The 22,696-nt window shown below is 42.3% G+C and overlaps 1 protein-coding gene across 1 annotated transcript in view; it reads right to left on the bottom strand.

Annotated features, from left to right (window-relative positions):
- Positions 1-4,828: 4,828 nt before the first annotated feature.
- The window catches only part of LOC137420704 (serine/threonine-protein kinase 32B-like), a 148,500-nt gene continuing 130,632 nt past the window's right edge, over positions 4,829-22,696 (bottom strand). Inside the window, exons 11-13 of the mRNA XM_068105989.2 lie at positions 14,954-15,085; positions 9,981-10,048; positions 4,829-5,206 (exon numbers count right to left, since the gene is read on the bottom strand). Coding sequence (XP_067962090.1) covers positions 5,068-5,206; positions 9,981-10,048; positions 14,954-15,085 — 339 coding nt within the window. The 3' untranslated portion in view covers positions 4,829-5,067. The remainder of the gene's footprint in view (positions 5,207-9,980; positions 10,049-14,953; positions 15,086-22,696) is intronic.

Below are 22,696 nucleotides of genomic sequence, written 5' to 3'. Positions count from 1 at the left end.
GAAGGACTTCGGCACTCAGACACAATGGAGGGAATGATGGAGGGAATGATGTATCCAAAAACACCTGGACTCCAGTGAGAATTGCAAAGGAATAAAGTAAGAGAGCATTTTCATCGAGTGTGTTTGACTCCCTAATTTAAAGTTATAGAAATAGTAAATATTCGTCAAGCAAACAATCGGAGACAGCAATGTGACCGATTAAACAAGATTATTACCTCCGCCTGTCTGTGAACAGGATATCTCAAAAAGTTGAGGACAGATTCGGACGAAACTTGGTGGAGAGTTTGAGTGTCTGCCAAGGACGAAATGATTAGATTTTAGTGAAGATCCAGATCCGGGCATGAGAATTTTGAAACTGATTCTTCAATATTGAGAGATGGGGCCAAAAATGATATATAGCAGGATATCTCAAAAAGTTGTGGAAGAGTTATAACAAAACTTGGGGGATGAGTTGGTTAGGCAACAAGAAGCCGATTAGATTTTGTTTCAGGTCTGAATCCAGATCCAGTCTATCAGTGGGATGCAAAACGTAAACTGTTCAGCCTGGCGGAGGGAGGTGTGCGCTCTACCGTACGACTTCCTAGTTTTGCTTGTTTTTCAACAATAAATAATTAAATGGTTAGTGGAAATAGCTCGTATAAACTTTCAAGAAGTGTTATTGAATTAGTCTCGATCAAAATCTTAACATGAGTTCCGATTCCAGAAAAAGGGAGTACAGAATTCCAGAAAAAAAAGGGATTCCAGAAACCAAATGCCAAATTATCAGAAGGGGCAAGAAAGAGAGAAAGTAATTTGTTTCAGGTCGAACTAATATATCAAGTGAAACATTCTGGCTTAAACCATAATTGATTGACTCAAACTGATGGATGAACCCTGACAAAAGAAGCATCGGCCTTCACGTCGCTCAAAACCTGAAAACAGCAATAATTATGCTATTCTGTAAAGGTTTAAATTATTTAATTCTTCATTTATTGTGAGAATTATGAGTATACGAGTACTAATTTTGTCATACGATATCTCTGAAATACATGTCTCTCAATCTTGTCTTGCTAATTATTGTTAGCAAGACAAAAATGTCACTTTACAGTTAAAAGTACATTTGGTATCAGGTGGTGCAGGAAGTGGGGGAAAGGCGAATGGTTGGAATCCGCTTGGAGTCGGGATCCGCTTGGAGTCGGAATCCGCTTGGAGTCGGAATCCGCTTGGAGTCGGAATCCGCTTGGAGTCGGGATCCGCTTGGAGTCGGAAGCCGCTTGGAGTCGGAAGCCGCTTGGAGTCGGGATCCGCTTGGAGTCGGAATCCGCTTGGAGTCGGGGTCTGCTTGGAGTCGGAATCCGCTTGGAGTCGGGATCTGCTTGGAGTCGGGATCCGCTTGGAGTCGGGATCCGCTTGGAGTCGGAATCCGCTTGGAGTCGGGATCCGCTTGGAGAAGTAAGTCCATTCTCCTCGGGTCCTTTCTCCTCCATACTCGGGGTGATGTATTTTTGGGGGAGAGGGTGACATATTTGGGTCACTTTCCTTGTCAAATTACAAACATTCCCATCACTGATGCTCGAGGAGGTGTGGGGAGCGTTTGGAGGGAAAGAGGGGGCACAATGGAAATATAGTGATGCAGCCATCAGGCTAAATTAACCACATCGCATCCAAATTATCACTTTCTGTAGCTTTGGTACATAATTTAATAAGAATCCCTTATTAGCATCAAATGGTACTTGCACAATGCAGCTTGACACGATATACAATTGAATTATAATATTTGAGTTCTCAACACTTTTACAATATATGGTCTTCAATGCAAGTTGTCATAACATACAGTAGTTTCTTCAAAGCAAGGCTTACAATGACAAACTGCAGATGCCCTTTCAGTAATCCATCTTATTTACACAATCATTGAAGCAATTCCACACAATAACATTTCAATAACATTGCTCTGTTAACAGCACATACCAAACACTTGCTAATATATTCTTTATGAGAACGAAAATGTAAACTCAAATCATAATACAGCGGCCACTTGAGATGTAATATGTCCCCCTCCTGCCCATTCTGACATGTTGCTGCTGTGCTAAAAGGGACTATGGATATTTACGTGCCCATTAGTCAGTTGGGGATACTTCGATGGAGCTGTCACAACAGATTTGGTTATATGCAATCGCAGCTGCCGTTCTGGCAGTGCATGTATTATGTACAGTGAAAAGCAGCCATGATGGTGTAGTGCGTTATAGCATCATAAGCTTGAAAATAAGTCAAGTTATCTACTAATAATTTTTTAAAATATATTGCATTGCAGTTCTTAGCATGTATACATTATTTAGAATCTTGAAATGCAATAATTTAAAACAATCAATAAAAGTTTTTAGCAAGTTGTAAGAGAAGAGTTTGAGTCCAAAATGAGACATCTCCAGTGTTGTCAGACCTTTGTGATCCATATGTCCAATGCCGCGTTGTGAAACAAAGCCGGTTTTGCCAGACGAACTACGTGGTGTATTTAGGATATTGAAGAACAAAACCTTTGCTTACACACACACACACACGCATATATATATATATATATATATATATATATATATATATATATATATATATATATATATATATATATATATATATATATACACACACATATACATACTGTATATATAATTTTATTTAAGAAACGAAGTAAATTCCTGCGTGGGGCTAGTGTGAAAAAATTCTGACAACCCGGGAACCTCATCACTTACACGGCGACAGCCCACTGAGCTATTGAGTCTCTGGGATATCCTCAGAGATTTCTCACACTAACACTGCGAGCTTTATAATGGCCGATGTGTATATATATCTATATATATATATATATATACACACACACACACACACACACTACTAGTACCCGACTGCAAAGCCGCAATGAGCCGGCGAAGCCAAAGCCTCTTGCCACTATTTTACCCATCACTATGGCATCAGTAGGTTAGGTAGTTGGTAGTAGGTAGGTGTAGTAGGTACCGTACCTGGTAAGACTTGGTAAAAGAGAAGAGCAGACAGTCCTCCCCAATACCTACATACAATAAATGTCACAAGAAGCTTAAGGAAGTAACTATAGGATGTGCTAGCTTAAGGCCTATTTTAAGAAATTTTAACTGGGCTTAATATACGTTTTCACAGTATGTGTGTCGTCTTCTAACTTCAGTCGCTGTCAGTGTCGGGACTGGTTCTCTCCGGGCAATGCGGCTTCCTCCACCAGAAGAAGTTAGCTTGCAGTAAGATCAGTGCCGACAGATCAGACGATAGCGCCGTTTCAACGGCAATGTGTGGCTGTCATTAATCAAACCGTGTCGATGGCGCTGATTGGCTGACCTAAGCTGATCGCTGATTGGTCAGCTCACAAAATTTCGCAAATTCAGACCTAAAATGACACCATTTGCATTCTGGATGAGATTAAAATTGATAAAATTTACTTCTTGATTAATTCGGTGAATTCCGTCTCAACTTCGGATATTTCTGGCCATGAAAAACTATCCCCTACGGCCGCGAGATTTCTAAAAAATTATTCTTCGTCAATTTTAGAATATTTGACGCCGTTTTCAGCCTCCAAAACGCGTAATAAGCTTTTTTGAAATATTTTTTCAAATGCTCGAATCTCATTGGTTCCGGTGTTTGGTGATGATTTTCGTTGAAGATAACAAGGTTGGTCTTAAAGTATTTTAATTACAAATTAGAGGTGCATAAGATTGTGAATCAAACAAAGACGGGTGAAACAAACTCCTATTGAACTTTTTCGCAATTTTTTTATGCAAACTTCCGCATCCGGTCGATGGTGGCCTCCATTGAGTGATTTGGTTTCAGAAATATTTTTTCAAATGCTCGAATCTCATTGGTTCCGGTGTTTGGTGACGATTTTCGTTGAAGATAACCAAGCCCGTGCGGGCCAAGGTTGGTCTTAAAGTATTTTAATTACAAATTAGAGGTGCATAGGATTGTGAATCAAACAAACACGGGTGAAACAAACTCCTATGGAACTTTTTCAAATTTGTTATACATACTTCCGCATCCGCAAGATGGCGGCCTCCATTGAGCGATTTGGTGCGTCAAAGCTTCGAAATTCTCAAGCCAAGGGATCCAGCATAATCTGGTTTTTCAACATAATACGTACGCGTTCCTTGACAACACCGGCTTCGCCGGCTACTATCGAGCTTGGCTATAATCTGCTGTTAACTCGCAGCGTTGAATAAAATCAGTTCATCCCATTTTGGAATTAAACTCCTCACAATTTGCGTCATATCAGCAAAGATTCTTAAGTAGGTGAATCCTTGCTGTGATTCCTCATTGGTGTGCCGTCCTCAGAGAAGACCTTTCATTGATCTCATCCACCCTCTGATGTGGGCGCTACATTATTTGAAAAGAGTAGGCCTTTGTGCCAACATGGTGGATTAGTTGAGAAAAGAAACTGAGAAAAGTCGAAATGTCAGAGCCAAAGAAGGAGTGTTGAGGTGTTGCAGCAACACTCGATCGATCGATTCATCAGCACCGCCACTGGCACAGCATGACTTTGTCCTTTGTCCAACGTTGGCCATTGTCCCATCTGTCCCAAGTGGCTGCCATTGAACCAACATTGGACTGGCATTGCTAAATGGACATCGCTTTTACTGATGTTGGACCAACGTCGAAAACCCTCTTGCAACCATTCCAACCCTTGCCAACCATGATGGTGTCCACCAATGTGGGCCTTGAATCGAACATGTTGGACTGATGGTGTCCAACAACTTGCCATAATGGATTGAACATGTTGGACTGATGGTGTCCAACAACGTGCCATAATGGATTGAACATGGACGGGTGGGTTTCTTGGCCACATGTTCATTCAAAATAAAAGCATTCCAACTAATAATGATACTTTTCCTTCGTGAATTTCATGGGGGTGAGTAAGTGGTGTATGAGTGATCGGATCCACACCTCGTCCTCTCGTCCCTCCGCTGGTACGTCATATAATGCTTCGCAGGGCTTTCCGAGCCATGTTGATGTTTCGAGCATGTCTGGCATGTACAAAACAACAATGAAAATGCATCGTCGCTCATGGCTGTCTTCCATTCAGCTTACAGATGATATGGTACACACTGAACCGCAGCCATTGCTTTGACCTATCTCCTCAGGTATGTCTTGCAGCGTCACTTGCTGAAGGATCTCATCCGTCAGAACGGAACTCTCTTGTCCCGTATCTTTCTTGAGCCTGAAAAATAGTTCAGAGTACAAAAGTCAAATCACAAAAAAAACAAAAAACGTTCTTCTTCTTCTTTTGCAGCACATACATCATTTACTGGTGGTGAAAATAAATTGCAGGCTCGCCTCTGAGCCATCTTGTCTTGGGTTTCATTCCAGAAAAAAATGGTCATCTATTACCTGTGTGTGTGCATCGGGACAAAAATTGCCAAAAAAGCCACCGACCTGGAACAATAATTTGTGTCTGTTTAAGCACAAAGGCACCTGTTTTAAAAACCAGTGGTTCCAGGATTAAGGAAGAAGAAGCGGGACATTGATCTTTAATGTACGGTAGCAGTTCCAACGGTAACATTTATTATTCTACGACAACACCAACCCTTTAGATTTTAGAAAGACATGAGAGGAGCAAACAAAATTTAATATAGTAATACTTCTCGAAACAATACACAAATACACACAATGAGCACAAAAACAACAACCATCACAGCCACAACAACTATGTGTTATAACAGATCCTTTTTTGTGTTTTCCTTCCTTTTTGCATCCTCATTGGCACTCAGACAGACATGCAATATCTTTGGGAAGTAGGACATGCTGGTGTTTGATTAAGCCAGTCAGCGAAGCGACGGGAAGACGAAGCGATGATGCCTAGTTGTAGTGCCATATTGTGCCAAGAGGATCTACATTCTACAGCATTGTAGAGGACATCATCTTTCAGAGGAGATTGTGCTTGTTAATGCTGTATGAAATGAAATGTCACACTTTTTGTTTTGTTTTTGTATACAAGATCGAGGCTCGTGAAAGAGCTAACATTAATCACAAAAAAATAATAATAACGGACACATAAGACATATACTAAGGGGAGCGGTAGACAGGATGGGGAGAGAGGGGGAAGCACACAAACACAACATTTGAGAGCGGGGAAATTGGGAGATCTGTGGGAGAGAGAGGGCTTTGGGGAGGAGGCGTGGGAAGGGGGAGGGGGTGGGAGAAGTATAAAACACAAGGACACAGCTAGGACACACACACAGTGTGTGTGTGTGTGTGTCCCTTCCACCCACATACAAGGCTTTCATCCGCAGCTCAATGGAATACTGCTCTCCCCTCTGGGCTGGTGCTCCTGCCTCACACCTAGCTCGTCTTCACGCTGTTGAAACCAAAGCATTCAGAATCATTGGAATCTCCCGCGATGAAGCTAACTCCAAGGGCCTCTCACTCACTCACCGCAGGCAGGTTGGTGGTCTTTCCATCTTCTACCGACTCCTCTCTGGCCTTGCCCCCCCAGCTCTCTCTGGGCTCTGTCCTGCAAATATTCCTACAGGTCGCACAAGATCTGCCTGCAACCCTCTTATGGTCAAACTGCCAAAATCAAGACTCTCTGCTCACCTTCACTCCTCTTTTCTCCCGCCTCTGGAACAAACTCCCTCACTCTCTTCAATCCTACTCCACCCTCCAGGTCTTTAAAACAGCTGTTCACCACCATCTCTTATCTTCCCCCATCCAAAACCTTGATCTTTTCTACCCCCGCTAATTTCACCCCAATTCCACTTTTTTGAAATACCAACTTCTGTCCTGGAAGTCCTTGGTGTCCTTGTGTTTTATACACCTCCCTCCACCCCCCCCCCTTCCCACGCCTCCTCCCCCCAAGCCCTCTCCCTTCCACACATCTCCCTGCTCTCAAATGTTGTGTTTGTGTGCTTCCCCTTCTCTCCCCATCTTGTTTTCCGCTCCCTCTTTTTGTGTGTTTTGTTTGTCTGGTTGATTTGTTTGTGAAGTAAATGTTAGCTCTTTCACGAGCCTCGATTCAGTCTACAAAAAAAAAAAAAAAAAGGACTTCCAGGAAAGAAATTGGTATTTCAAAAAAGTGGATCTGGGATGAATTAACGGGGGAAGAAAAGGTCAAGGTTTTGGTTGTTAAACTTTCACAAAGAAGTAAATATTTTGGTTAGTGGTGTAGACAAATTTATTCGGATCGGCCAGGATAGGGCTGGACACCCTTCCTTGTCTATAAAACCATGTGTGATGACTCCACGAAACTCGATATTAACAAGTCACAAAAAAACATGTTGGATAGAATCACCAAAAAACAACCAAACAAGGTCAGAATGACACCACAATGTGTGCGTTGGTGTAATTGTGTATTATACTTGTTCCTGGGCTGGCAGGATGGCCTTGAGGTACACACACGCACACAGGTAAGATTCATTATGATTCCGAACAGGGGTTTTATTTTATATCTGTTTTATCGTGTGTGTGTGTGTGTGTGTGTGTGTGTGTGTGTGTGTGTGTGTGTGTGTGTGTGTGTGTGTGTCCCTTCCACCCACTCTTTGCGGTGTACCGGCTTGATTAAACCTTATTAAAAAAAATTTAACACCCCATCCAAGCAAAGCAAATGGAAATCTGGCGCAACAAAGCTGAACAAGTGTATAATCAGCAGAGGCCTAGAGGCCTGATGTGTTCAGAGCACCAGAAAACCAAGATGTCAGCCATATAATTTTCATATTGATGCTATCTATGGTGGGTGGAGTCAAGTAACAGATGAGGGTGTGGTCCGGCAGTTTTCCGACCAATGCGTGCACATTCCAAAAATTGGCCCCCAACAACAATTCGTAGCTCCAATAGACCTGCGACATTTTGCAGGTAAAAAACGCAACCTGTGTAATGTATTCGGGAGGGATTACCTACGATGACATGCATTTGTTAGGTATGCATTCATATGGGGTAGGAAGGGGTTCAGATCAGTGCGACGTGGTGCATACAGACTGAGGAGAGGTGGGTTGGGGGAGGAGATAAAGAATACCTACAAAATGTACGTACATAATGGGGATGTTGGAGCACCTGGTATGTCTGATCAGAAGTCTGTACACTAAAGAAGAAGCTACAGTAACAACAGTGTATGGAGAGAAAGAATGGCTTGGAATTGGAAAAGGGGTTAGACAGACGTGCATTCTCTCCCTTGTGAGGACATCATGTTGACTACACCTGTACCTGTTCAATCTGTATAGGGACTACACCATGAGGAAATCACTGGTGTTGGCTTAACGGTTAAGGTGGCTGACTTAAGATCTTAATGTCTTGATTTTGAACCCCTGTCATTCCGTTGAAATAACACCAGGTGGGTTGACTCAGCTTGTCATCCTTCCGAGGTCGACAAAATGAGTACCAGCTGACTGGTAACAGGGGGCACTGCTTCAGCAGCACAGCCGCACTTCCAAACAATGAAGGAACCAGCAGCCACAGACTGCATACGCATCAACATGAGGAAATCAAACTTTGATAAGATATAGGCTGGAGTCAGGATTAGAGGAAGATGTATCAACAACCTAAGGTGTGCTGATGGCACCAATCTGTTGGCAGAAAGTAAAGAGGACTTGACGAAACTGCTGCAGACAATGAAGAAGGAAAGTGAAAAAGCCGATTGTTAGTTAAACCTAAAAAAACCAACATCTAGTCAACTGAGAAGATCAACAGGTTCAGATTGGGAGACGATGATGTGGAAATAGTGGAATGGTTCATTTTCCTGTGTTCCCGAAGATTGAAGTGAGTGGAGGAGAAATTAATAGATGGTTAGCATTGGGGGAACAACGATGTTAGGATTAACAAAGATCCGGAAACACAAAGATGTGACAATACAAACCAAGAGGAGGCTGGATAATGCTCCGGTATTTCCAGTTGCAATGTATGGATGTGAGTTTTGGACAGTGAAAAAGAAAGAAAGGAAGATTGACAGTTCGAGACTGCAGTCTTTACCCCAAATCTGGTGTTCGTGACACAAATGTTAAAGATCCCATGGGGAACAAAAGAAGAACAAACAAATCGGTGCTTGAAGAAATGTGACCGCCATGCCCATGCGCATTAGAAGCACTTGGTGCGAAAACAGAAACTAAAGTCACATCAAGCATGCGGAAAACGAAAGTCTGGATAAATCAACCATGCTGGGTATGGTTAAAGGAAGAAGAGGAAGAGGCAGATCATGTATGTGCTGGATGGATGGGGTAAAGACTGCAACAAGCTGTCTCTACCAGAGCTTTGAGGATCAGTGCAGGATCGGGATGTTTGGAGAAATCTGATCACGAATGCCACCAGAAGTCGGACACGATTTGACGGAACTAATAATGAAGACTACAGCTCTGCTGCTGCCAACCTCCTGTCCCCCCCCCCCCCCCCCCCCCATCCGGACCAAACTCAGATCCTGGGGGGACAGGGCCTTCTCCATCGCTGCTCCCACACTCTGGAACTCACTATCTCAAACCATTAGAGACTCCTCCTCACTCACCACATTCAAATCATCACTCAAGACCCACCTGTTCAACACCGCATTCAACCCCTGACCGTCTCTTCTCCTTCTCCTTCCTTTCTGTTTGGTTATTTAATTATGTATTTTTGTCCTTTTTTGTCTTTTTTTTACGTACTATGTCAAAGCGTCTTTGGGTTTCTTGAAAAGCGCTATACAAAATAAATGTATTATTATTATTATTATTATTATTATTATTATTATTATTATTACAGCCGCCGAGGCAGTGACCACACGCAAGATTTTACTGTGCTTGTGAAATAAAATAATTTGACCTTCCTGTATCCCAACCTCATATTTTCACTTTCTACGCACGCTTTTCCACTTTCAGTCGACAGAGCTAGGATTCCAAAAAAAAGGGGAGAAAATAGACAAATGCTCCAGGCATTGCATTGCACATCACTTAGTCTTAGTCTACACTTAGTCTTGCCCACACATGGACCAACTGATGTGCGCTTGCCTGTCTGCCCACAATCCATCGAACGCTCACCTTTCACGGTTGAAAACGATGAACTCTCGCTCAACAGTTTCCAGACAGCTCTGCATGTACTCGTCGTCCTGGCATTGAATGCACAACATAATATGATGAGATTCATATCAATCTCGACCAATGCTTCACACCAATGAGTGTTGTCAGCAACAAATCACCACTGAATACCAACAGTCTACCAAAAAATATCTTCAAAAGCACTAATATTAAGTATTTGTCAGTTTTAACATTTACATCGAATAATGAATCAAAATGGGCACGGTTGCTTTGAGGACGATGAAGCAGCGATACCAGAAACTGAAAAAGGACGATTATGGGAGGTTTATGGATTGTCTGAAGCCAAGGTCGACAATTTGGAATTAGAGTAAATGTGTGACGAATAAGGGAATGGAGATCTCGTAGCGTTTGCAATAAGAAGGAAAAGACAAGAGAAATGAATGGAAAAATGAACAAAAATTAAAGATTGAAAATTATTTTTTTTTTTTTTTTGAAAAAAATTCAAAAATGAAAAAAAAAAAGAGAACAAAAATGGAACACCAAAAGAGAAGAGACTGTTGGAAACAATAATATGGAATGTTGCACAGATGTGGCCGAAACGAGGACCATTTGAATCGAAAGGAGAAATCAATAGACTGGAGAACTTTGTGACATGGATACGGAAGACAGGTAACATAACTCGGACGGAATTAAAGACAAACGAGGAAGTACTCGAACTGATTGAGAAGAGGGGTTTCATTGAAACATTTAGGTGCAGACACAAATCTGGATTGATCAGTTGTTTTTAATCTAATTCCTTCAAATTAAACTCCTCTTCTGCAAACCCAGTTTGGTCAATTGTCATAAGAAGTATGAACGTTTGATGAAAGATGTGATTGAGGGGGAAAATATACAGAGGAAGGAAGATGATCAAATTTTTAGATGAATGCAGCATGTGGCTGCTGGTTGCATCATTGTCTGGAAGTGCGGCTGTGCCGCTGATGCAGTGCCCCAGTTCCCAGTAAGCCAGTACTCATTTTGCCAACCTCTTAAGCCATCGTTAACTGTTAAGCCAACACCAGGCTTCATTACGTGAATAATCGCTCATTTCCCCATTATTGAATTCATCATACTAAAATACGTCATTTTGTGTCTGTCTGTCTGATGAATTTTTGACCCCAATACATTCCGTCGTTAGTTATCCAATCTCAACCAAACTTGACAGGATGGCCAATGGTTACATAATGAAGGTTGTAGCGCATTCATTTGACCCCCTCCCCAAGGGGGGTTTTCACCCCGAGTGGGTTTTCCCCACCATTGCCGTCAATGGGGTTGCGTGTTGAGGTGTATATCAATGTTAAATTAGCTTTATCGTGGCGATTTTCCAAAGAAGAAGATTTAACGTGGCGTTTGTCCAAAGAAGATTTATCATAGCGTTTGTCCAAAGACGCTTTTAATAATAACATGTATAACTTTAATTATTATTTATTTTATTATTTATTTAACTTTATTTATATTTATTATTTAACTTTAATTATTTAATAATAATAACGCTACATGTAATAATAACAAAATCAATGATAATCGCATATTATTAATGTTATTACAAAACAATATTAATACTAATAATGTCCCACTTCCCAAGGCGTTTTCCTGCAGTGATAACGTGTATAAATAGCTTATAGTTATAATGGCGTTTCCGTGGGAGCAATGGTTTCTACAGGAAGTAAAAAATATTATAAACCACAAACACGTATGCTTAGCTTTTTAAACAGTCGCTCATGCTCTTTATAACACTAAATGACGAAATTTGGAGGAATCCCGACATCCGTGAAGTAAGGTTTACTTACAGAACTGAGCGAAGATCTACTGCACTCTATATACCCCACAAATGTTGGGTTATCTCGCAAGCAGCAAACTTTTGAAACTCGCTCCTGCTGTTTAATACGAAACTGAAAGGGAGGAAGCTCGGGTTGTGCTCATTTACCAAGCAGCTAGATAGCGCTTGCTTACGGTTCCTTACGGTTTTGAATGGAGTGCTTGCTCGAATGCTTAAACCACTTGGCGATCTCTCCACAAGAAACTTACTAAATGAACACACACCCAATGTTCTTGAGACCCGGCCATAGATCGACTGTAATCTACATACCCCAAAGAGGAATGACCCTTTTTTCCGCTCCCGCAGTGAGCGGGTGTACTAGTCTACAAAAATCTTCTTCCTTCCTTTCCTGTGTATCTATTCCCCTCGATCACATCTTTCAGTAAGCCTTCACACTTATCACAGAGCATAACTAAGCCGTGAAACTGCGCATTGTGGAGATGCAATTAAGTTGTGGAGAAACAACGAAGCCGTGAACCTGCCTATAGTTATAGGAGAGAACTTGTGACCAGGAATGCATTAGCACGCCGATAGCACAAGAACGTGATAATTGTACAAATTCAAGATACTTTGTCTATGAAAAACTTTCAGAAAATAAAGCAAAAAAGAAGAAGCCTTCTACTGCGTGACAACCTGCGAATTATGAGGACTGAGTTGACAACCCACGAGAACGATGAAGGTGGTCAAAAAGTTTTTGAGAAGAGGAGATTAATAATGTAATTGGAGACAGGTACACTTGTTATTTAATTTAGCAATTCTACCTGAGCTTTAAGACATTTCTTTTTCCATCTTACGGAATGAAACTCTTCCTGTCTGACTTTCAGGCCACCCTTCACCTTGCTATAATAACCACCTGAGATGAAAAACAAAGCCTGATAACTTTATTATAAACCTGTCTCCTTGCGTCCCACCTATTCTACTCCAGCATCTGTTGCCAATTGTTTTGTGGATTGGAGGTGAGATTGTTCACACCTTCCTTGCACAGTGCATCTCCCAAGTTCGTTGATGATTGTTCTCGTGCTCGTAATTTCCATCTAACAGATCCCACAGGCCCTGCTATCAGACTGGATCCATGTTGTACTCATTACTCCACAAAACCTGTTTCCAATCAAGTCTTACAATTCCCGTTCTTTGTACCATGTGATGCTATGCACTGGCAATACTGATGAAAGATTTGTGTGCAGCTGCTCTTCTGTTGTATCCGATTGGATGCAAAACTCAATGAACCATTCTACCGTTTGCCAACATCCCAATGACTTCTAAAACTCTTCTCACATCATTACTCCACGCACGCGAAACAAAAAATGGGGCTAAGCAATAGGTTCACTTTGTCCACACGTCTTTGTCCATACAAACATCAGTATATCAACACATCAGTTTACAAACATCAGTTTAGCGGTGAACTTCCAATTTTTTTCTACAACTTTGAAAATATACATTTTATTTAAATTTAATTATATAAGTGAACACTGCAGAACACAAATCGCATTTTTGTCACTTTCGAAACCCACCCGTTCAGCAGTACTTGGACAAAATGTTACAGAACTTATACACCAATCAAATTTGCCGCTTGCAGACCCCGCCCATGTCCTTGTTTCTCAAGACTGCATGGGGTAAGGTGTTCTATGAACTCTCTAGTTTGTACTGCAATAGATAAAGGTGTTTTGGTGATAACATGTTGCAAGGTAACTCTTGCTTTCCAGATGTTATCAAATATTAAGGAATTGCAATGTTTTAAAATAATGACAATAAACGTCTCTCTTAAGGATCGTGTGTTGCTGATTGTGCATCATTGATGGCAAAAACCCAAAGTATTATAACTAAACAGAAAACTGATGTTTTGCAAGACTGAAGGAGGCACCGCTACGTTTGTAGGTGAAATACCTTTTTCTATCCTCCTGTTTCAGTGCAACAAAAACAACTTTTATTTAATTTTGAAATGTATCTTACTATATTCACAAAATGTCTGTCCGTCTGTTCCCAAGTACCGCAAAAACGGCTGAACCGATCGCACCGATATTTTGGGTGGGTATTCCTGGGACCCCCTGGAGTAAAATAGGCTATATTGTTTTTCCAATTTTCTCAATTTCCACTTTTCCAGTTTTTCCAAACACGATGGAATAATATTTACCGATATAAACAGTGATGTGGCTTTTATTGAAATTCTAAAGATACTGTTTAGATTTTGATGATTTGCGTGTGATATGATTTAACGGATGTTTATATAAATCGTTTAAAATAAAAAAAAGCCTTTAATTTCTGATATTTTGCCTTTTCATTTGGGCCTCCCGATTGAAGCCCCGCCCATAGGGCGGGTACCGTTGCTAGTCTTACTATAATTCACCAAATGTCAGTCTGTTCCCAGGTACCGCAAAAACGGCTGAACCGATCGCAACGAAATTTTGGGTGGGTAACCCTGGGACCACCTCGAGTAGAATAGGCTATTTTGTTTTTCCAATTTCCAATTTTTCCAATTTTCCCAAACATGATGGAATAATATTTACCGATATGAACAGTGATGTGGCTTTTATTGAAATTCTACAAATAGTTTAGATTTTGATGATTTGCGTGTGATATGATTCAACGGATGTTTATATAAATCGTTTATAATAAAAAAAAGCCTTCAATTTCTGATATTTTGCCTTTACATTTGGGCCTCCCGATTGAAGCCCCACCCGTAGGGCGTGTGCCGTTGCTAGTTTTTTTAATCTATGAATAGCCTTTATAATGTGCATGGGCTGGCAGGATTTGGATGTCTTCCCTAAAGACCTAAAGTGCCCTAAAGGATGGCCTAGAGGTCCGCAAACTCACCTCTGAGTAACTGTCATCCTTGTGGTTCACAGGTAGAAAGTGAAATGTGTGTGCCGTCCCTCGGATGTACATTAACCTGGGTGTCCCGTCTATCGACATTAGTTGCTGGATGTTAAAGACCCCACGGTGTCATTTGCGAAGGGTAGGCGAGCTTTCATTCCTGCCTTAACTACGGCTGGTAAGGCAATGGCAAACCACCCAGTGTAACCCTTGCTCATGTGAAAAGTATGTTAGATCAGAGAGATCTTTGGCTTTGCATGTTATTTTAGATGGCTTTGCATGTACCAGATCCGACATGAGGTCGTACCGACTGCTGGTAGTCTTTGCTGTTTTCACGCGTGCGACTCTTTGCCAGTCGCTTCTTCTTCTTGTGCAACGGTTTCGACTCCAGGATCATCTCCTCAAGCTCGAAGGTCGGATCGCAGTGCAGCTTGCCTTTCTGCGATGCAGGTATACGCACATCTAGAGATACATCTGCCATTTGTATAATTCAATCCACCATTTGTATAATTGTTAATACTCATCCGTTCCGATCTCAAACTTTAAAAAGCAAAGGAGCACAAATCAGAGGCATGATCAATTGAAAGACTGATATCGAGAGGAGTCGGAAGGCATTCAAGATGCACCTGTTGTATGAGAGTCGGTATGTCTCCCTAAGGTGCATAAATAACTGTACGAAATTCAAATTGAACAAGATGAATGGCATGTAAAGGAAACTGAGATTTTCAAACACAAATTGATGAATGAAGCACTGTCTACTCTTATTCGTTTGTATGCAGCACGAGGTTGCGGAATAGCATCATTTGGTTGAGCCGCTGATGCAGGCCCTCTGTAGACTAGAAAAGTAATTTGTAATTTGTTCAGGGTTCCGGCGATAGGTCACCTAGTCTTTTTTTTTTTTTTTTTTGTATACAAGGTCGAGGCTCGTGAAAGAGCTAACATTAATCACACAAAAAGTCAAACCGACACATAAAACACAAAATAAGGGGAGCGGTAGACAAGATGAGGAGAGGGGGGGGGGGAAGGGCGGACACAAACCCAACATTTGAGAGCAGGGACATCGGGAGATCTGTGGGAGGGAGAGGGCTTGGGGGGAGGTGGGAGAGGTATAAAACATATGGACACTGCAAGGATTTCCAGGAAATAAGTTGGAATTTCGAAAAAAATGTATCTGGGGTGAATTAGCGGGGGTAGAAAAGATCAAGGTTTTGGATGGGGGAAGATAAGAGATGGTGGTGAACATCTGTTTTAAAGACCTGGAGGGAGGAGTGGGATTGAAGGGAGTGAGAGAGTTTGTTCTCTTGGTGAAGGTCACCGTGGGATATTTAATGTCCACCAACTAATGCTGGCAGACAGAATGCCCAATTTAATGTCCATCTGAGGGACGGCACACACATGGATGAATCACCCAGCCTGTGAAACACTGGGATGAGAGTTTATTTCAGGTATATTTATTTTCAGGAGGTAAAGACAATCTGCTCTGTGGTGCAAGGGATAGGAAGTTAGTCTGGATGGCTAGAAGTGTGGACGGAGGAGAGGAGAAAAGGAGAGGAGAAAAGAAGAGAAGGATGACAAGCAAGTCTTACACACTGGAATGTGTCCAGAGATTGTGGATCAGTCTGTGGAAGAAACAGCAGACTGTAAGGAAATTTGCCCAATGGTGTTGTTTTGTGTGCAGCCTGTGGCTGCTGTTTGCATCATTTTCTGGATGTGCGGCTGTGCTTCTGATCCAGTGCCCCTGTTACCAGTAAGCTGGTACTCATTTTTCTGACCTCGGAAGGATGACAGGCCGAGTCAACAGCATGACAGGGGCTCGAACTCAAGACCCGAAGATTTTAAGCCAGCCACCTTAACCAATAAGCCAACACTGGCCTTCATTTGCCAAATTAAATGACCAGATATGGTGGCGCCTTGGCAGTTCCCTAAATACATCCAGAAAGACATTCCCTTTCAAGAAGACAGGGGAGTGGAGGAAGAACAAGTCCCTCCTACCCTCTTCTCACATCCCAGCAAATGACTTTACCCGCAGCCATGTGCTGCATATTGAAGTAGAAGAAGAAAGGGTTGTTGTTATTGTTGTTGTATAGCCCCGGACAGTTCTCCTGAACAAGCCCGTGGCACGAAGACAGCCGATTGATCTCCCAGGAGCGACCCAGAGATCCCACACGTCTAAGATGGTGTACCCCCGACTTCACAAAGTCTGGATCACAGTAGAGAGAGAGAGTTAGAGAGGCAGAGAGAGAGAGAGAGAGACAGAGAGAGACAGAGAGAGACAGAGAGAGAGAGAGAGAGAGAGAGGAGACAAGAGGAAAAGGGCCAGTCCATGGGGACCAATCGGCACTCTGACCGTGACCGCACTGCCCTGACGAATCCGGGCAGCAGGGAAGAATGAGGAAGATTTGGCCCCCGACTTGCATTGAGGGGTACAACCACCACGAAGAGGCGTCCCCCATAGTTGTAGAAGAAAGGGTTGTCATCCTTGATCGACCTGAACAGTGTCCTCGATATGACACTGCGATGAGCATTGTACGGGAAGCAATGGTCTTTGAATGAGTTGTGTGACAAAAAAGACACACAGTATTTAGAATATGGGTCTTCGCAATGTGCTGACTGTGCGTTAAGTCCCAATAACTGTTCGAGTTCTTTCCCATATTCCCATGCTTCATGAAAAGTTAACCAACGCTATCGAAAGACAAGAATAAGCTGCCATTCACCTAGAAAATGGCAGGTGTCAACCAAGACATGCAAATAAGAGTGTGTTTCAGACCACCTCCTCCCCACACTCCTTGCCTTCTCCGAATCACTCAGGTGACATGAACCAAACTTGGTATTGAAGGACATCTTGCCGTTCAGAAACTGAATCGTAGACCACACAGGTGGCCAATTTATACAGGGTAACGAGGTAGGTCATGTGCAGACATGTAAGATACTTTGTGCAGGATTTCCAGGGTGGCTCAGTTCACATGAGGACGAGGCTAACATCGCACGTGGCAGACACTCTTTCCTGCTTGGGTTTCTTCCCTCATCAGCTGTGGTTCTGCACGCATCATACAAATACATCTCTGAATCGTGAATCTATCATTTAAGGTAAAAAAAAATTGGTGAATTTGCCCAGATATATGAAATAATTGTGTGCGTAGAAACCTTCTGAGCCGCCATGTCATGAGGACTCTATTTAGCTTATCAGTCTAACAATGAATGAGATGTTTTTGATGGGATTGTGATGAAGAAACCCTTCCTTGTAATCTCCTCTTGCTATATGGACATGAAGACCAGCTTCTTATTTCTGGAGTAAAAACACAAAACAACTGTCGTCCCGACAGTTTCATTTGTCAGAATACTATGGTAGCTCCACAATGGTGTAAATACTGCACCATGCCTCCAATAAAGCCTGCAAGGCTCGGTTTAGGGTATACAGGAAGGCACCGTTCTATTATCTGTCCACTGTCTAAGAGTCTAAGGCAACAAAAACAAATAGGTAACTAGAACGGGCACTCAGTGGAGAGCATACCTTCGCCTGGTGAACAGGACGTTTTGTATCTCAGAGTGGACCAGAAAATCACAACACAGAATTTATATCATGTAGAAACATTCTTCACCAAAATTAAATCAATTCTTCCTCGTCACTCTCCGGCCTTGCCCCCCCCCCCCCCCTCCCAGCTCTCTCTGGGCTCTGTCCCCCAAATATTCCTCCAGGTCGCACAAGATCTGCCAGCAACCCTCTTATGGTGAAACTGCCAAAATCAAGACTCTCTGCTCACCTTCACTCTTTCATTCCTCTTTTCTCCCACCTCTGGAACAAACTCCCCCACTCCCTTCAATCCCACTCCTCCCTCCAGGTCTTTAAAACAGCTGTTCACCACCATCTCTTATCTTCCCCCATCCAAAACATTGATCTTTTCTACCCCCGATAATTCACTCCAAATCCACTGTTTTGAAATTCCAACTTCTGTCCTGGAAGTCCTTGCAGTGTCCATATGTTTTATACCTCTCCCACCTCCCCCGAAGCACTCTCCCTCCCACAGTTCTCTCGATGTCCTTGCTCTCAAATGTTGTGTTTATGTCCTTCCCCCTCCCTCTCTCCTCATCTTGTCTACCGCTCCCCTTATTTTGTGTTTTGTGTGTCGGTTTGACTTTTTGTGTGATTAATGTTAGCTCTTTCACGAGCCTCGTTCTTGTATACAATATATATATATATATAAAACCGGTCCAACAAGTTTCGTCCAAATCCATCCATAACTTTTTGAGATATCCTGCTATATATCGTTTTTGGCCCATTCTCCCAATGGTGAAGTATCACTTAAAAAAATTAAATAATTCTCATATTTGAATCCATATTCAGATCTTCACCAAAATCAAATCGATTCTTCCTTGTCAGACACCCAACCGGTCCACCAAGTTTCGTCCAAATCCATTCATAAATTTTTGAGATATCCTGCTATATATCGTTTTTGGCCCATTCTCCCAATGGTGAAGTATCACTTAAAAAAATTAAATAATTCTTATATCCGAATCCATATTCAGATCTTCACCAAAATCAAATCGATTCTTCCTTGTCAGACACCCAACCGGTCCACCATGTTTCGTACAAATCCGTCCACAACCTTTTGAGATATCCTGCTATGTATGTATCGTTTTTGGCCCGATCTCCCAATGATGAAGAATCATTAAAAAATTCTACCAGCCGGATCCGAATCCGGATCTTCACCAAAACCTAATCATTTCGTGCTTGTCACATACGGAACATCTCTGCCAAATTTCGCCCGAATCCGTCCACAACATTTTGAGATATCCTGTTCACAAACGGTCAGACAGACAGACAAACAAACAGGCAGACAGGGGTGAAAACATAACCTCCATCCACCTTTGGTGGCAGAGGTAAAAAGCTTGAATAACTTTATAGCACAATCAAAGATTGAATCATCATTAATTACGTATGCAGTCTGTGGCTGCTGGTTGCATCATTGCTGGGGGTGCAGCAATGCCGCTGATGCAGTGCCCCCTGTAGGTTAAAGCTCGCTAACTCATCGCGGAGGACACCGTGGGATCTTTTAACATCCACCAACTAACATCAGAAGACGGTAACACCAGAATGACAGTTTAGAGGTGGGTCGGGATTCTAACCCAGGCTGGAAAGCTCAGGGGCAAGTAGGCGTAGCGCAAGGCCATCCTACCAGTACATCAAATGGAATAACATAAATCAAAAGTAAAGTACGTACAGTAAGAGCTTTTTGAATGCAGCTTAGCTTATTGTGGTATTTCATCAGCACACCCTAATGGCATTACCCCAGGGCAGCAACCTAGTTTACCTGCAATCTTTACCTGGGTAATCTTTGGCATCCAGAACACAGGGATTTGTTTGTTGTGGAAAGTCTGCTCGCATACATCACCAAGCGCACTTACGTGCAACTGGACTTCCAAAATGCAATAAAACATTGAAACTGCATTAAATGCACGAGAAACTTTTTAATGGGAATAAAAAAAAAATTTTTTTGGAGGAAGTGATTTGGCAGAGTTGTAACAATGTTGGCGTTTTCCCCAATGAAAGATGCATCAATCTTGCACTGTACCTTGAAAAACGGTTATTTCTCCAGAACTATATTTCCAGCCAAACTATAATCACGTATTATTGAGTCTTGCCTGACAACATTACAAATAGTCCTGCCTTTCCTACCATTTTGCACACTTACGCACACACACACACACACACACACACACACACACACACACACACACACACACACACACATACACACAACGGAAGTGCATACTTTGAGACTCGGTACAGTGCCTTCAGAAAGTATTCACACCCCTTGACTTTTTTCGCATTTTGTCGTGTTACAGCCTGAATTTAAAATTGATCAAATTGAGATGTTTTCGTCACTGATTCACACATGATACCACATAATGTGAAAGTGTATTTTTCTTTTTAGAATATTTTTTTTACAAAATAATTAAGAAAAGCAGAAATGTCATGAGTCAAGAAATATTTCAACCCCTTTGGTATGACACTCCAAATTGAGATCAGGTGCATCCAATTTCCTTTGATCATCCTTGCGATGTCTCGACATTTTGATTGGAGTCCACTTGTAGCCACTTCAATTGATTGGACATGGTTTAGAAAGAAACACACCTTTCCATATGACGTACCACAGTTGACAGTACATGTCCAAGGTACTGTCAGTAGAACTCCAAGATAGAATTCTGAGGAAATATAGATCTGTGGAGGGGTATAAAACAATTTCTAGAGTGTTGAAAGCTTCCAAGAGCACACTGAGCTCCATCATTAGGGAATGAAAAGAATATGGAACAAACCAGACTCTTCCTAGAGTTGGCCGCCTGACCAAACTGAGTAACCAGGCAAGAAGGACCTTGGTCAGAGAGGTGACCAAGAACCAAATGAACACTCTGACAGAACTACAGAGTTCCTTGGCTGAGATGGGAGAACATGCCAGAAGGACAACAGTCTCAGAAGCACTTCACAAATCTAGGCTTTATGGGAGAGTGGCCAGAGGGAAGCCACTCCTGAGAAAAAAGACACATGACAGCACACCTGGAGTTTGCAAAAAGGCACGTCAACAATTCTGAGAGCATGAAGCAAAAGATTGTGGTCTGATGAGACGAAAATTGAACTATTTGGCCTGAATGCAAAGCGCTACGTCTGGCGGAAACCGAGCACAGTTCATAACCCATCTAACACTATCACTGCCGTGAAGCTTAGTGGTGGCAGCATCATGCTATGGGGATGCTTTTCAGCGGTAGGGGCTGTGGGACTTGTAAGGATAGAGGGGACAATAAATGGAGCCAATTACAGGTAAATCCTTGAGGAGAACCTGCTTCAGAGTGCAACAGACCTTAGACTGCGGCGAAGATTTACGTTCCAACAGGACAATGACCCCAAGCATACAGCCAAAGCAACACTGGAATGGCTTCAGAACAAGAACCTGAAAGTCCGTGAGTGGCCCAGCCAAAGCCCAGACTTGAATCCCATTGAGAATCTGTGGAAAGACTTGAAGATTGCTGTTCACCGACACTCTCTATCCAACTTGACAAAGCTTGAGCAAATCTTCAAGGAAGAATTGGAGAAACTCCTCAAATCCTGATGTGCAAAGCTGATACAGACATACCCAAGAAGACTCGAAGCTGTAATAGCTGACAAAGGCATTTCTACTAAGTATTGACTCAGGGGGTTGTATACTTATGTAAATTAGATATTTATGTATTTCATTTTAATTATTTTGTAAAAAATTTCTAACAAAAAAAATTCCACTTTGATATTATGGGGTATTATGTGTAGATCAATGACAAAAAAAATCTCAATTCAATCCATTTTAAATTCAGGCTGTAACAAGAAAATGTGAAAAATTCAAGGGGCGTGAATACTTTCTGTAGACACTGTAGGTCCCCGTTCCATCTCTTGAAACCCACACGCATGCGGAGAAAGAAGCCAACACCAGCAATTTGCACATGCCCACACACACACATGAAGATGGATACTTTGAGAATTGGGAGGGCTCTGTTCCACCTTCTGAAATGCTGATTTAAGTATCAACTACTTAATGTGAGCCCTCAGAATACCCTACTCAACGCAATGAGAGGGTGTCCCAAGGGGGCTCGATTCACTCTAAGTATTTAAGCAATGAGCAGACCAGGTTTCAGGCGACGTTTCACCCGCTTCCTAATGAGCTTCCTCAGGCCAATAGCCCCTGAGCCTCGGCACATGTCTGCTTTTACTTCCGAAGCGACCACTCATATCCGGTCACGTGCAGGAGGTCAATGGAGGAGTGTTTTTTTTTTTTTTGCCGAACCTCAAGCAAATAAATGTCAAATCACATCATTGATGGGTTGCTCTGTTCTTTTTATTACTCACTCGTGATCTGGTTTTGTATGTGTGGGGGTCAGCGTGTGTGTATGTGTGTGTGTGTGTGTGTGTGTGTGTGTGTGTGTGTGTGTGTGTGTGTGTGTGTGTGTGTGTGTGTGTGTGTGTGTGTGTGTGTGTGTGTGTGCACGCGCGCGCTTGTTGATCGATCGAATTACTTTTTGGTTGGAA

The sequence above is a fragment of the Myxine glutinosa genome, chromosome 2 (assembly GCF_964187855.1).
Source record: "Myxine glutinosa chromosome 2, kmMyxGlut1.1, whole genome shotgun sequence".
In the NCBI taxonomy this organism is placed as follows: domain Eukaryota; kingdom Metazoa; phylum Chordata; class Myxini; order Myxiniformes; family Myxinidae; genus Myxine; species Myxine glutinosa.
The sequence above is the reverse complement of the archived record's forward strand: the minus strand, read 5'-3'. Positions and strand labels throughout refer to the sequence as shown.